Source organism: Cuculus canorus, chromosome 2, assembly GCF_017976375.1.
Source record: "Cuculus canorus isolate bCucCan1 chromosome 2, bCucCan1.pri, whole genome shotgun sequence".
In the NCBI taxonomy this organism is placed as follows: Eukaryota; Metazoa; Chordata; class Aves; order Cuculiformes; family Cuculidae; genus Cuculus; species Cuculus canorus.
In genome coordinates this window covers 18,383,140-18,398,678 of record NC_071402.1, presented here as the reverse complement: position 1 = coordinate 18,398,678, position 15,539 = coordinate 18,383,140, and the positions used below count along the sequence as shown (strand labels likewise).

Sequence of the window (15,539 nt, the reverse complement as noted above, 5' to 3'; positions counted from 1 at the left end):
CAGCCCGCAGATAAATATTTTTCAAGAATTTGACTTGGCTTCTGATCTTTTTGGTTCAAGGACAAGCCAAGACTGTTTAGCCAAGATGCCCATTTTCTCATTTTGTAGGAAAAAAAATTAAGTTGGGAGTTTGTTTCCAAGTGCTTACCTCGTGCTTTGAAGGAATGTTGGTAACTATTGAAATCTATTTTCTCAGGCAAAGAGAGAAGAGATATTTCACTTTCTCTTTAATCCTTTCCAGATCCTATGACTTACTTCGGGTCAAAGTTTTTTCAGTGAGAGGCTTCCTCTGATCAGGATAGATTTATGTGGTTGTTCATTTAAAAAAGTTACAGAATGAGAAGCACTGCCATATCTTTCAGAGCACATACTGAGAACTTTTTTTGTCTTTAACACTAAATTGCTCCTGCCTTAAACTTTTGGAACAACCAGAGATATGGACATCTCTACTTTGGGATACAAGAAAATATACTGGTGTTTTTTGAGTGATACAGATCACTCAAAATCAAAAGTAAATATTTCCTGACTATCTCTCAATAGTGGTCTTGCTGATAATAGGGAAAGAGTTTTAAGAACTTATTCCTTTCTTGTTTCTCTTTCAACAGATCCAGGTACTATAAGCGTTGAAAACAGGCACAACATATTTTGTGTCTAACGAATAGCAAATTTTATGTAACTATACAACAAGCATTTTACTTCTTAGAAAACTGTCCTCTCCTAAATGGAAAGGTGAGTCTGTTTTACAGACTTTTGTGAACCTAATTATTTTTATGCTGTAGTGAGTGAGAAAATTTGTGCTAGGAAAAACAAACTAAAGAAAACCAGCAAAAAGAAGAATCTTATGTTTATTCTCTATTTCTTTTTCCATTTTGTAAAGTGAAAATATTTAATGCTAATAACTTCTCCAGTATCTACAGTTACTATCTCTATTACTGTTCATTCTGTGTATTTCGTGTCTTTGGTCATGATAAAAAAAATCAAATATAGATTTTGCATAATTGCTGTAAATTGCGAAAGATCTACTTTATATTGATTGATGAATATTATTATCCTGTAAAAAATGATATTGTAGAGGTCTATAAAAGCAATTACATAAAAATCAATCTTTGTAAGTATCATCTTCACACACTATTCGGAAATAGGTTCATTTGCATTAATAACGTTCTCAGTGTTGGCTTTTTTGACATACTAACTCATCTCCTCTAATACGGTTTGCTGCTTCTGTTGATGCTTAAATTAAAGATTCAATCCTTTGGGGTCTCAAATTTCCCAATTCACATCTGCTTACAGCTGCCTTGTTGCCACCTGTTCTGTTGTCCCACTAAAATGTTAATGACGAATTCCATGAAGTTCCAGTATAAAGAACAGAGCCACATTAAGTGCAAATAAGTGATGAAAGTAAGGGTAAAGCAGTTCCTTTCAGCTTCAGTACTAGCTTATGCCATTTGAAAGTCCTGTGAATCATTTCCTTGAAATTCTACAGAGCACAGGTGCTTCATATATATTCTTATTCCAAGGTATAGCTTACATTATCCTTTTAACATAAATAAGTACATTTCATATAGAAATCTTATGTGTATTAAAAAAAAAGTTTCATTTACATACCTATATATCTTATCCTGAAACCCTTTTTATTGGTGCCATGATCTGCTGACCACCGGAGAAATACTTCATGTCCATTGCTGGTTATATTTAGAGAAGATGAATAGTCCCCACTGAGAGAAATGAGTAACGGGCTATGACTATTTGGTCCTTGAAGCAAGGAAGAAAAAAACAATAAAGTACAGGAGTTACAAAGTTTAAAATAACATAGCATGTATCATATACATACAATTTATATACATAGAAAACACTCTTCAAGCAAATGGTAAATTAATCTGAACTAAAAATAGAATCTGACATTACATTATACACTAAAGAAAACATATTTTTTTCAGAAATAAATTATTTATAAACAATGCAGTACAATTTTGTAACACAGTAATCCAACTGTTCTTTTTAGCACAACTAATCCAAATAATTGCTTATTTAATATTTTTATAGCGAGAAATTATGGTAGTCATAAACAATAGTGATTACACAGCTGTAAAGTAAAATATATGTATAAATATACATATGTATAAGTATCATCCAAAGTTGTCCGTCCTATAGTTACCATCAAACGCCTCGAGTATATCAAATTCCTTTTCTGTCTGGAAGAATTCAAAGAACATGCTGATATTATAACCCTTTTCCACAGTAATGGTCCAAGCGCACATCTGGAGATTTGGGTAGCTGTCAGGATATCCAGGGCTCAGTATCACTCCTGTTGAATCCAGGCGCATTTCATTGGCTGGACAGAGCACTGCAAAATAGAAAGATTAAGAGAAAAAATCTAAGGCCCGCTATTTCTGCTTCATGTGATTGGCAAGATATTCCTGAGTTTAAAAATTTGCGTTGTTCATTTTATTTCATAACTACCGGAAGACTGACACCATTATAGAAACAAAGTCAGTTAGTAGAAAAGAAAATCTAAAGTAATGTTTATCATGAAAATAAGCCTTGCAGCCCTCAGCAATTATCAATTCATGACATTTTTCTTCTTTCATTTTCTAGAAGATAAGATAATTCTCATAGGCTGTACTTAAATACTTAAATTGTTGCATTGTTCAAGAAGTGAACCATAGACTCTTCCCCCACCCCCCAGATTACTATTACTGTCAGCAATAATTCCGGTTAAAGTAATGCACTGAAAGCAAAACTTGAAGACATTGTGATTTTTAGTTGTCAGATTCTAAACAGAGAGCAATCAATCCCTCTCACAATTTGTACAACGTAGTACCTAAATTTTGAGATCCTCAGTCAAGCTACAAGAAAGTTGATGTACCTACATGCAATGTAAGCACTATTCAGACGTGATGTCTTTGGTATAAAATATAAGACACTCTTCAGGCTGCCAGTTTCTTGTCAGTAGGACGAATTAGACAAAAAGATGACTTGTGCTAATCCAGCTACCTAGTTTTTAGATTCATGGAAATCTCAGAAAATACCAGGTTATTGCCTTTACATGTAGTAAAAAACACTTGAAATTCTATTTTTCCTTCACCACACCTAACACAGTACCATTTCTTTCCTATCTGTTATGAAAAGAAGCAGCAGAGTTCTTAAAACCAAAGCCTATGACTATCAGTCAAGACAGTGCTGTTATAATCTGAAATGAGGAAGAGAATCTCAGCCTGATTTTGGTCAATTCATCTGGCTGCTACTTCTTTTTAAAAAAGTACAATGGTTCACCACATAACAAACAACTTTCTGAGGAAATAATGATCAAATTAGGAGGAAAATAAAAATGTAATTTCTGCTCCACTTAAAATTAAAAATCCAAATATCACCCTCAGATAGAACTATGTATATATTTATCTTAACTCTGTATTCCTTATCATCTTTTATGCTTTTGGTAAAGCACAACAGATGTGTAAATGTGTCATATATTTTATGTGCATAAAATCTATATCTACAAACAACTTTTGTTTTATTAAAGCTGTATATGAGAGATTTTTGGTTATACATTCACTATTATCATCCACTCTCAAATTCAGACAAATGGATACTTTCCTCTTTCTAACACAGAGACAGACTATTTCCCTGATGAATGGATGTAAGACAGTTGAAGAAGAAATTATAAAAAAATAGTTCTTAATCACTGACAGCCTTCTCCCTAAATTTAATTCTGGGAAATATGAAAAGGGGTATGCTTTATCCTTTTCTCTAAAACATTGCTGGAAGAGATTAGACCTGACAAGATGAGAATGTTTCCTGTAGGGATAAAAAAGATACCTGCTCCAACCCGTCTGAATTCTTCAGCAGGTATTGCCTACCATACATTCACTCACTTTAATTTTTTTATTATTATTATTTTCCACCATATTCTGAAGTTATTAATCCTCCACTTACATCTGTGCTGGAGAATACATAGCACCTCTGGTTATTCTTGACTGTCATAGTTTCAGGAGGGACAGAGGATGTTAGCAGGAAAAAATGCTACTTTGTAAACAAGTTATCACCACTATTTGAAGTAACTGCTGAAACTGAGCAAAAAAGTGCCGTGGGCAGAGAAATTATATTATGTTACTCAAAGCACAGCCTGACATCTCATTGGTAGAAACTCCAGACAGTAGTATTTTTCATTACTACAAATGTAAATCAACTGCATTTATTATAACTGATTTGGGAAAGTATTTTAATCTTGCAGTAGGTGTTAGAATATCAAGCTCAGGAGTAGATGGCTCCCAAAGGAATATCACAACTACTAGAAGGATCAAAAATGGTTTTTGTTTACACAAAATATGATTTTATGACATTGTGGAGTTTTGTTTGTGGTTTTGTTACCTCCTTTCCCAAAATGTCTTTATTGTACATGTTTATAACTGTGTGTCTTTCTTTATCTTTCTGAAAATAAATAGCAGAAGTAGTAAGAAGAGATAAACACATACTCATCACTGAAATTTTAAAAAGATTCTATATTTTAAAATTAATTATGAGCAATTTTTGCCTCCATTATCTCCCTAATCAGTTTGATGTGAAAGAAAACGCATTTTCTTCATGAATGATGGAAACATACTCTTCTAGCATAAAACATGAGAGGCCAGCTTAATAAAGACTGGTTTAAACGGTGATGTTAGTTGCTGGCAGGATTGTAATTGAGCCCATAGAGTCATGGTAAATGGAGTAAATGGAGGCCAGCCACAAGTGGTGTTCCCCAGGGCTGGGTCCAGTTCTGTTCGATATCTCTATCAATGATCTGGAGAAGGGAATTGAATGTACCTTTAGTGATTTCACAGATGACACTAAACTGTGAGGAAGTGTCAATCTGCTTGAGGGTAGGGAGGCACTGCAAAGGGATCTGAACAGGTGGGGTTGATAGGCTGAGACCAATGGGGTGAGGATTAACAAGGCCTTTGCCGAGTCCTGTACTTGGGACACCACAACTCTGTGCAGTGCTACAGACTTGGGGAAGAGTGGCTAGAAAGATGCCTGGTGGAGAAGGACCTGGGGGTGTTGTTTGACAGCTGGCTGAATGAGTCAGCAGTGTGCCCACTTGGCCAAGAAGGCCAATGGCATCTGGGGTTGTATCAGAAACAGTGTAGCCAGCAGGACCAGGGAAATGATTATGCCCCTGTACTCAGCATTGGTGAAGCAACACCTCAACTGTGTTTAGTTTTGGTCCACTCATGTGGGTGGGCCAGCGTGCTGAGGTGTTGGAGAGTGTCCAGAAAAGCAACAAAACTGGTGAAGGGACTGAAGAACAAGTCTTATGAGGAGCAGCTGAGGGAACTGGGGTTGTTTATCCTAGAGGAAAGGAGGCTAAGGGGAGACCTCATCACTGTCTACAACTACCTGAAAGGAAGTTGTAGTGAGGTGGGTGTTGGTCCTTTCTCCCAAGTGACAGGCAATAGAACAAGAGGGAATGGCCTCAAGTTGTGCCAGGGGAGGTTCAGATTAGGCTTTAGGAGAGATTTCTTCACTGAAAGGGTAAATCAGGCATTGGAACAGGCTGCCCGGGAAGATGGTTGAGTCACCATCCCTGGAGGTATTTAAAAGACAGATAGATGAGGTGTTTAGGGATATGTGTTAGTATTGGACAGATACAGTTGCAGACAATGGTCTCAAAGGCTTTTTCCAACCATGAATCTATGATTCTTGTTTTGACCTTAACAATGAGGTAGTGTTATTTCTTCTATTCACTGTTTTCAACAAAAGTAGGGAAACATAACACACGGAGGCACACACCGATATACAGAAAACCTATTCTTTGGAATACACCGAATAAAAATAGAAGCCCTTGAAATTGCACTGAAAAAAAAAGATATCATGATCTTGTTGACCCTAATACATGCGATGTTAATTTAGTATTTTTTAAAATTTCCATATAAACTTTCATACTACCATATCCTAGATGAAATGTAATAATGTCATTATTTATTAAACATAGACTTTCTCCAAAAAAAAGCGTGAAATTCTTTTCACAAAGTAAAGCAGCAATCCTTTAAACTAATAAAATTCATTAAAACTAATAAAATTCATTAAAACATTGTTAATATTTTGCATTAATATTTGACACATATTTACTCTAAGTGATAATATTGGGAATAGCATCAAAATGTCTGAAATATTTTCAATGGACCATCTCATGTGAAGAGACAGTCAAGAGTATTTAAGGCACCAGCATTCAGTTGACAGCGCAGGAGGAAAAGAAGGAAGAGAAAATACCTTGACAGGTAGGTGGTGATCCATCCATCTGAAGCCTTTCACCTAGTCTGCATGTCAGAATCTCGTTACCAACCAATGTAAAGCCTGGTTGACACTGGTATCTTATTATGTCTCCTGTTTTGGAAAACAAAACAAGACAAAACACAAACAAACAAAAGAAACAGCAATTAACCAGGACTTTTAGCTTTGAAAGCATTATTGATTAATGAAGTTTCTTGCGGCCTTGTATAATGGGCTAAATGACCCCTGGCAAAAACTACTTTGATTAGTCTGAGAAATGCGTAAATGAGCATTGTGTTGTATACTATGCTACATCTGTCACTGTTTTCCACCACATTATTAGTTGGATAGTTTGCTAATTTGTCTGGGTTTGACTGATGCTGTGTGAACCATGTGTCCACAAAGCTTCAAGCAATATAATTTATTGGATAAACATTATGGAGCTAAATAAAGAGATAAGATCAACTCAGTAACTCATAGAATCCTGATTAAAAAAAAAAAAAAAAAAAGCACTGGATTTAGTTGATAATACCTAAACCGGGCATAGTGAGAATGAGAACTTAAAAATTTATTTTTTAATGAAAAATTAAATTGAAAATTAATATATTTATATGAACCAATAAAAGTAAAAATTTGTACATCCTAGGAGTCCTCTTTGGTTCAGATTACGGGAGAGGGGAGGTGGGGGAATACAAGTTTTTTGTCTTTGTTAAAAATACAACTATATTGGTATATAATAAAAATACATTTACTTTTCTTTGTCATAGTGTGAACAAAACTAACTCTTCAGTCATCTGACACCTGATCATAGAAGTTCGAAGAATCATATTTCTTCGAATGATAGGTTGTGATATAATATAATTAACATGTCTTAAAAGGTCAAAATCCCCCTCTCAAGTCCTCCTCATTTTTACAAATTTGATTGTTCCCTTCAGGTAACAGAATCTTAATTCTGGTAAAAAATGTACCATAGTCTACATGTTTTTTTGTGGGTTTTGTTTGTCTTTTTTCTGTATAAGTCAATGTTTTATATTAAAAATCATGAAAAAAAGTATTTTAAAATGAAATTAATTAGAAAGGTGTTACTGTGTTACTTATATGTGACCTCTGAAATATAGATGAGATTCAGGAAGTATAAGGAAATGAATGACGTCTTAAAAATTTTATTTTCAATTATAAGTCTAACATAGAACATATTTCTGCATAGTAGTCCTTTACTTTGAAAGAAATGTTGTTTTTATTTTCTCTTGTATTACCTATTTCAAATTCATCATCCTCAGTTAGAATTTCAGCATTTGGTATATTCATTGGAGGCTGGCACACCCGGAGCTGATACGCTATAAAGAAGAAGAAGGTACAGTTGACGCTTCCATACTTAGACAGTCAACACAGCCAAGCAAACGTAACTGACTTAATACCCATATTAAAATGATAAAAATAAATATCTCTTCATTACTTTTAAGCATATGATAATCAAAAGAAAGAAAAACATGAGTTTCAAAATTAATGAAAAACTGAAAACTACTTCTGTGTTCTTAGTGGTTTATTTTTACTGCTGAAGTCTTCTGCTTTTGAAAATCTATAATAAAGACAAATTTTAGAATCCAAAAGATGCTATCCAAAGACAGCATAACTGATGGACAGAAGCACTTTGAATTATATCTTAATAAATTAATAGCTGTGGAACACATCTGACCTGCTGATAGGGTCAGAGAATAATTTTATTTTCAAACTTCTCATTTGAATCTCACAGGAAATAATTTTCTGAGTTTTATCACCTGTATGAAATACCCAGGCAAAATAATTAGGTGAAAAAAAAATGTAAAAACGACAAGAGTATGCAGAAGCTATATAGCTTTATTATTTTTATAGAGAACCTCTGAGAATGAGGCTGTGTTTGGACAAAGAAAAAATTTCCTTCAATCTGAATGCAATTATGACAAAAATCCCGTCAAAGAAATTACAGCATGTTTTAGCGTGTAGACTGAGATTGATCGACAGGTCAAGTATGCCCAGCAGTCACTGATATTATATTTTCATAGAGTATTGTTTTATAATATCTATCAGTAGCAAGGAAATATCATCTACTCATGGCAGATGACAATTCAGCTTCAGTCATACACATCTTCCTATATTCGACATCTTCTTATTCCACTCCTTTTTGTCAATCTTATAATGAAGTGGCAGTTAAATCAGTGAGTCAGAAAGCTAACATCCTGCCTTAGGATAAAGTAATTTAAGATAAAACACACCAAGCAAACATGGAACAGCTGTGCTATTTTCATTAAAAAAAAATCACCAGCATAATTAAAGAATTGATTCAATAAATAATTCATATAAATTATCTCAAATGTCTCTAGTTGAGTGGTACCATTCATTTTAACCTCCAAATTATCTATTTCAAATAAAAATGATTCCTCTCACTGCCTTGCCTTTATTGCTGTAAATTATATGTAGTTGATGTGAAGGATTACAGGCTCAAAGATACTGAGAGGTTTATATACCTTGACAAAACCAATCCAAAACCTGTTTTAAGTTTCTTCATGAATAATCCTTTATGGTGCTCAGTTTGCATCTTTATGACACATTAGAGCCCATACTTGTGGAGAGGAGGGAGCTGGCCTCTTCTCCCAAGTGACAGAGGACAGGACAAGAGGGAATGGCCTGAAGCTCCGTCAGGGAGCTGCCCAGGGAGGTGGTCGAGTCGCCTTCCCTAGAGGTGTTTAAGGAACGGGTGGATGAAGTACTTAGGGACATGGTTTAGGGAGTGTTGGGAGCGGTTGGACTCGATGATCCAATGGGTCCTTTCCAACCTTGTGATCCTGTGATTCTGTGATTCTGTGATTCAGGGGAGGTTCAGGTTGGATATCAGAAAAAAATTCTTCACAGTAAGAGTCATTGGGTACTGGAACAGGCTGCCCAGGGAGGTGGTCGAGTCACCTTCCCTGGAGGTGTTTAAGGAACGGGTGGATGAAGTGCTTAGGGACATGGTTTAGGGAGTGTTAGGAATGGTTGGACTCGATGATCCAATGGGTCCTTTCCAACCTTGTGATTCTGTGATTCTGTGACACTGCCCACAATAACAAAAGAAAGTGTACAAGTAAATCATGTTCTTCAGAATCATTGTATTACTAGGTATGAACATTTCGTATATGTGTTTAGCCATATACTGATATATTCATATATACCAATATATACCAATTCATATACTGATGAACACAAAGCTTCAGTTTGTCCTTCAGAAACTGCTGCTTACAATTTAGGTGCCCAGATTTGGAATGAAACCTCTGATCTCCCTCTGCCTAATCCTGCTGGACTCTATATCCAGTAATCAAGTTGCTGTTGTTTATTTCCTTGTAGGATTTAGGTCTTTTTTATTTTGCTTTATTTTGTTTAGACTAATGTTCCTTTAATCCACCCAGTTCTGTCTATCTATATTTACCTTGGCCTTTCCTAAGTTGAAAAGAAAGCCTTCTAGTTCCAAAATCTGGTCAGGATCCAGAAGACAGACTGTAGTCTGTCCATGTTTCCTAGAACAGTCAATCGAACAGGCATTCACAGAGAGCCTAAAACCACCCTTCTGAATCTGTTGCCTTGTAATGATAGGAATGCAAGAGACACTTGGCCACAGAAGGCTTGAATCACTATAAAAAAAGGTAGAATTTGGTGTACTAATACTTATAAGTTTTCTTTCAGTCAGTATTTAATTCAACAGCATTTAACATTAAATGCACAACATACTTCACTATCATTGACGTCTAAAATAATAGTATTTTCTTCAAAATATTCAAATATCTATGAGAAACGTAATGTACCCCAGAGACATTTAGATTAAACAGGAATTTTAGAAGCATTATAATCAGTGAGAAGATGAGTACGTTGACCACCAGGGTCTTGATACTACCTTCTTTGCTCATGTCTCATCACATTGTATTCTTTTTTTGCTTGACTACTAGTAAATTTAGTACCTAGTCAAGAAAATAGCTTGGTTTCATCATTCGTATTTGTCTTTCATATGTTTGCATTGCTGTAGTGGTGGTCAGTCATATTAATAATAGCAACTCTTAGAGAAAGTAATTTAAGCAATTTTTTCAAGAGATTTCTTCCTGCAGTAGAGACAGGGAAAAAAAGTGCAGTTTGTCACACTTACCATGGTAACTAAGTACAAAGAAGCCACTGGTAGTAAAGTCACTGTGGAACTTAATCAGAATCTGGTTGGAGGTGCTATACACTGATTCTAATGCAGTGTTGCCACTAAATTGTCCAATTTGAGGAGAACTTTGGTCTGGTCCATCCCTAAGAAAAACAGATACCAAAAGTTTTATTTGTCCAAATGAATAATTTAATTTCTCCAAATTCTAATATAATGTAGTAAAATTCATCTAGATTATTCTAAAAGGCATAAATCATCTAAAATCAAATTAAATAGACATTAAGGGCTGAAATTATTTTGAAATTCTACATATGGATTGGAGCATATCAGGTAGTGTCTTAGAAAACCATCAAAATTCATGAGAAAGTAGAATGTTCCATTCAACCACCTTCTGGAAGTAATATTCTTATTTTAGAATAAAAATTGCAGCAAGCTCAAATTGGTTGAATGTGTGATTGTACTTCATCTTCCTGCCAGAAACTCCATTCACATTTACTTATCTATGCTTTCAAATGTGGCTATCGGAAAATACAGAAATCTAAGACTGATAATTTCCTCCGATTTTCTGAATCTAGACATTTGCTCAGGAGCATGGTCTAGTGGTTGATAGGAATGGTTGGACACAATGATCCTGGAGGTCTTTTACAACCTAGTGATTCTGTGATTTCCAGGAAAATTAAGAGATGAATATTATTTAATTTTTAAAAGACAATGTGTGAACATTAGCTTTACTAAAAATAATAAAAAAAAAAAGTTACACTCTACTGAATATAAAATTCTACTTGAAATCTGCATGTGGGTATTTATAAATGCAGATTTGATTTATAATGTTTATTTTAAGATACTGCTTTCAACAACTATTTAATGTCAGAATTTTTAACTGTTTTTTCACAGTCTCAAATATAATGATGTTATCACTTATAACATAGTACATATAGATGCAGAAATTTTCATTTAAATTATATTGTTATTACTAGTTTAGAGTTTTCTGAACCAATTACTTGCTGACAGAGATGTGCCATACTTTTTTAATATATGTTTCTTCACAGGCTCAGGTAAACATACACATAAATGTTGGTAGTTTTAACCAAAACTAAGTAAGACATGCAGTATTTTTTTAAATCCTTGTACACATACATTGATCAATTTTAGTTTGTACTATTTATTATGATTTAAAAAATACACTGCTGAAATGTCTAAGAGGGTCACTAATAGCAGTTTCAAGATCACTGTAGGAGTTGTTACACTTAGATACAGCCCCCTGCCTTTACCAACCTTGCAACTAAGTAAAATGGAGTTTTCATTTTCTGAAAAGATTTATGATAGATATGGATTCAAGTATGCAGAGGATATAATTTGTTTATAGCTATTCTTAAGTCAATTCTTTTTGCCACAGCCAAATGCTAATAGAATCTCTCCTTTTACATACTTTAACAGCTTAAAAAAAACACCTTGGAAGAAATTAAGTGTTGCTATAGTTTTTTGTATTAACGCTTTAAAATAATAATGCACACAGCTACAAATGGTCATTGTCACTCTTTTCTTCAGTATTACTTCTACTGCTTATTGATAAGCTGTCATAGCACATGACATCTTTTCTTCATTGAGAAACTGAAGCACTCTATCAATGGTTTTTAATTCTTAAGACAAGGACTGTGAAGCTTCATGGTCAGTGCTATCTAGAGAGAATGGTACATTGGAAAACATGGATTAGTACAAATCACTCACTTCCCCTAGACAGAACAACAGTGTCAAGGCAGAAAACACAGATGCACTCTTTATAATTCATATTTGTGGGATAGTGCTACATGAAGATTAAATAAATGCCAAAAGCATTTTCTTACCATACAGTTATGAAATCATATATTGGTTCTGTTTGAAGAACTGTGAAATTGATGTAGATTCCATTTCCAGGTGGTACTCTTACAAGCCAGAAGCAGTCTTGGAAGTTTGGATACTCATCAGGGTATCCTGGAGAGTATATGGTGCCATTCATTGCAGTTATATTTCCTCCACAGAGGGCTATAAAAAAGACATTTGTTTTTAGAATAATGCTAGAAGCTTCTTGCATTTTTCTCAGACCATGTAAAAAACATACTTCTAAACACATTTGGTACACTACAACTAGATTATTTTAAATTTATTGCTGTGTATAGAAAAAAAAAAAAGAAAAGATTACGCTGAGCTTTTTACAAAGAGACAGAAGTCTGTTTTGATATTATTGGTCAAATTTAAAAGAAAAAGAAGGTAGTTCAGATGTCATAAATACTATCAGAACTGGAACCAAAGTAATATTTAGATATTGGGTTAAATTATTGCCTGCAGAATTGAAAATCACTTTGATATGGCTTTGTGTAAATGTCAACTACAAATCATCAGCAAAACACATTATTTGTTTTCTTTTATTGTTACAGGAAGCCAATCAAAATTATCAGGTAAGAGAAGAGATATACTGAGTTCATGGAGGATGGGTGGGGGAAAACTAGAGAAGAATGTGAAAATGAAAATATTGTGTGCAAGGTTATGAGCAGCAATTTTGCATTTCTTGTGTTAAATTCTGGTAGACAAAGTAAAATCTTTTTCTGTAATTCTTATTGAAGTGCACTGTTTTTAGACCTGATACAGTGCAAGATGGACCATACTGTTGTTGGACTTTCATAACTATGAATTTCAGGGAAATTTTTAGCCCAAACTATATGATTTTCTCCACAGTGGTTTCAGATGCATGTTGAATATCACACCACCCAGTTATTATAGAAGATAAATTGTGTTATAGAAGCAAGGTACTGGATAAATAAGCAAAGCCTAAAACTGTATAATTTGCCCCTTTCTTGCATACGTTCCTCCACACTTCATCCACAATGGGCATGGAATGGCAACACAGATTCCCTAAGACATGCTTAAGAACCTCTAACCAGAGAACAGGTTGTTGGAAATATAGCTTTGCCCTATAGAAAAGATGCATTGTTTTTATTTAGGTAAAGCATGTGTTACGGTTTCCATACATGCTTCCGTGCTGACCTGTAGTGTAAGAAGACTTTCATAGCTGTGCCTCATCCATTTAAACTCAAAAGCTAATATACTGTTTTTCTTCAGCTTTTGGCTTCATAATCTCAAGGGGGTTTGAGCAGCATCGACTGAACTGATTTTGCAAAAGGGTTTTAGGGGACTGAAGACATGGGATGATGACTGTCAGGCAATGAGAGTTTTGGAAAAGAAGAGGAAAGAGATTCTAAACGGACGAAGTGAGGGAGATGTGTTAAGAAGGGTCATAGAATGGTAGATAGTGCTGAGCACAGGTTAGAGGGGTTTTAGGTGCATGGGGATGCAAGGAGTATAAAACTGTTTAAACAGGAACCTCATTTAGTGATTTTGATTCAGTTTGCCTTCTTTGTGAAGTCTGAGGCATTAAACAAGCCTTAATGTATTCTGCCTTATGTGAGGTTAAAACTACATGTGGAAATAAGGCCAAAAGTGGGGAGGAATGGGAAGCCTAAAGTTTTCTGAGTATAAGGCAGTATTTCTTTAAAAGCAAAGTCAGTAGAGATGCAACATGCACAGAGGCAGCACACTTTTCATAGGAAAGGAATGAGCAAGGACATCTAGCCCTGTGAAGATGGGATGAGACATCTGGAGACAAATATAGCCACTTCCTGCTACCAGCAAGAATCAGCAAGGAGCATGGTACAACTGCCCAATCATTTTTCCAGGAGCGTGAATTGCAGCTGCCACTGACAATCCTGCCCTCCAGTTGACCTGTACTCATTATAATATAACTGTAATATTATTATAATACTAAAACACACCTCTACACCTATACAGCCACATCCTCTTCGCCTCTGAGGCAAACCACCCCCATAACCACTCATACTGGGCATGCACAGCTAAGTTTTGGCAAGCAAAGCAAGAACTTTTTGTCCACCAATCAGCGAGGTTTGACATAATTACTTCAGTCACTCAAGCTCCACCTAAATTTCCACAAATTATAAAAATCCAGTACAAGGTGGGGGAATCATTTGGGGAAATCCTACCATCAATACTTTCCTGGGATCAATTGTCGAGTTGATCTCCATTTTCCCTTCCAGTTGGGAATACCTCCGTCATATGGTACAACTTCTAATCCCACATTACCTATCACTATCTTTCTTCACTTTAATCTTAACTATATATTTTCTACCTATTGGTTACTTTTATTTACATTTGAGTGTTATTGCTACATCTTCATCATTGCTTGTTGTGTTTGTGCGCGCATTCAGATGTTGGGTCATATATAGGGTTTTTTGACATATTTTTGCAAATAGTATCTTATTCACAGTCACCATAGAATCCTTCTTTAGTCATGAATTGTTATAATCAGTTATTTTTAATAAAGTTGACTTGCTTGAACATGTACAAGTCTCAGGAATCTTACTAACTGTTAAGAGGGAAATAAAAGAATTTTCTGATTGAAAGTCATCAGGCTAGACAAGATTAACTGTCCTTGTGAGATTTCTGTAAGAGTCTAAAGTGAAGAGGTAAAGAGCAAGATGGACAAGATTAATTTTCCTTGTGTGATTGCTCAGTGTTTACTGTACTCTGACAAGCTGGATGGTTTATTTTCATTCTTGCAAGATTGTTGGAGAAAGAAAGCGGTGTAGAACAAGCTCGATAATAATTGTCCTTGCACGATTGCTCAGTGTACCATACCCTGGCAAGCTAAGCAGTTTATTTCCATTCTTGTGAGATTGTGAGATATAGGGTTAAGCAGTTTGGTAACCTGTCTCTCCCTTCCCCCTCATATATTAACTTAAAACATGACACCTTACAATAAAGATATTAAAGAAAATAAAAATTTAATACATACTGTAAATTTCTGACACTAAGCATATACAAAAAAGCCCACTTAATTTTAATGTTTTTGAACACAAGCCTTTATCTCAAATAAAACCAAGCATAAGTAGAAGATACTTAATTAACTTTTTCTTTAAACAAGAAAGAAAAAACAAACCCTCAGAAACATCAGTAGCATACGACAATGTCAAAAACTCTTTACGAAATATATTACAGTAAATATTTGCACAAGCTCCCTCGTAATTTAAAAAGTTTCTCTGGGAGCTGAGTAATGTTAGCAGTCTGTAATCATGCGGCACACCTGTTA

The 15,539-nt window shown here is 34.9% G+C and overlaps 1 protein-coding gene across 3 annotated transcripts in view; it reads right to left on the bottom strand.

Moving 5' to 3' along the window:
• CSMD3 (CUB and Sushi multiple domains 3) overlaps positions 1 to 15,539 on the bottom strand; it is a 610,540-nt gene that overhangs the window by 72,334 nt on the left and 522,667 nt on the right. For all 3 annotated transcript variants that reach the window (XM_054060149.1, XM_054060147.1, XM_054060148.1), the window contains 6 exons: positions 12,247 to 12,424; positions 10,400 to 10,545; positions 7,506 to 7,586; positions 6,250 to 6,363; positions 2,156 to 2,344; positions 1,606 to 1,752 (listed from right to left, as the gene is read on the bottom strand). In XM_054060149.1, coding sequence (XP_053916124.1) covers positions 1,606 to 1,752; positions 2,156 to 2,344; positions 6,250 to 6,363; positions 7,506 to 7,586; positions 10,400 to 10,545; positions 12,247 to 12,424 — 855 coding nt within the window. The remainder of the gene's footprint in view (positions 1 to 1,605; positions 1,753 to 2,155; positions 2,345 to 6,249; positions 6,364 to 7,505; positions 7,587 to 10,399; positions 10,546 to 12,246; positions 12,425 to 15,539) is intronic.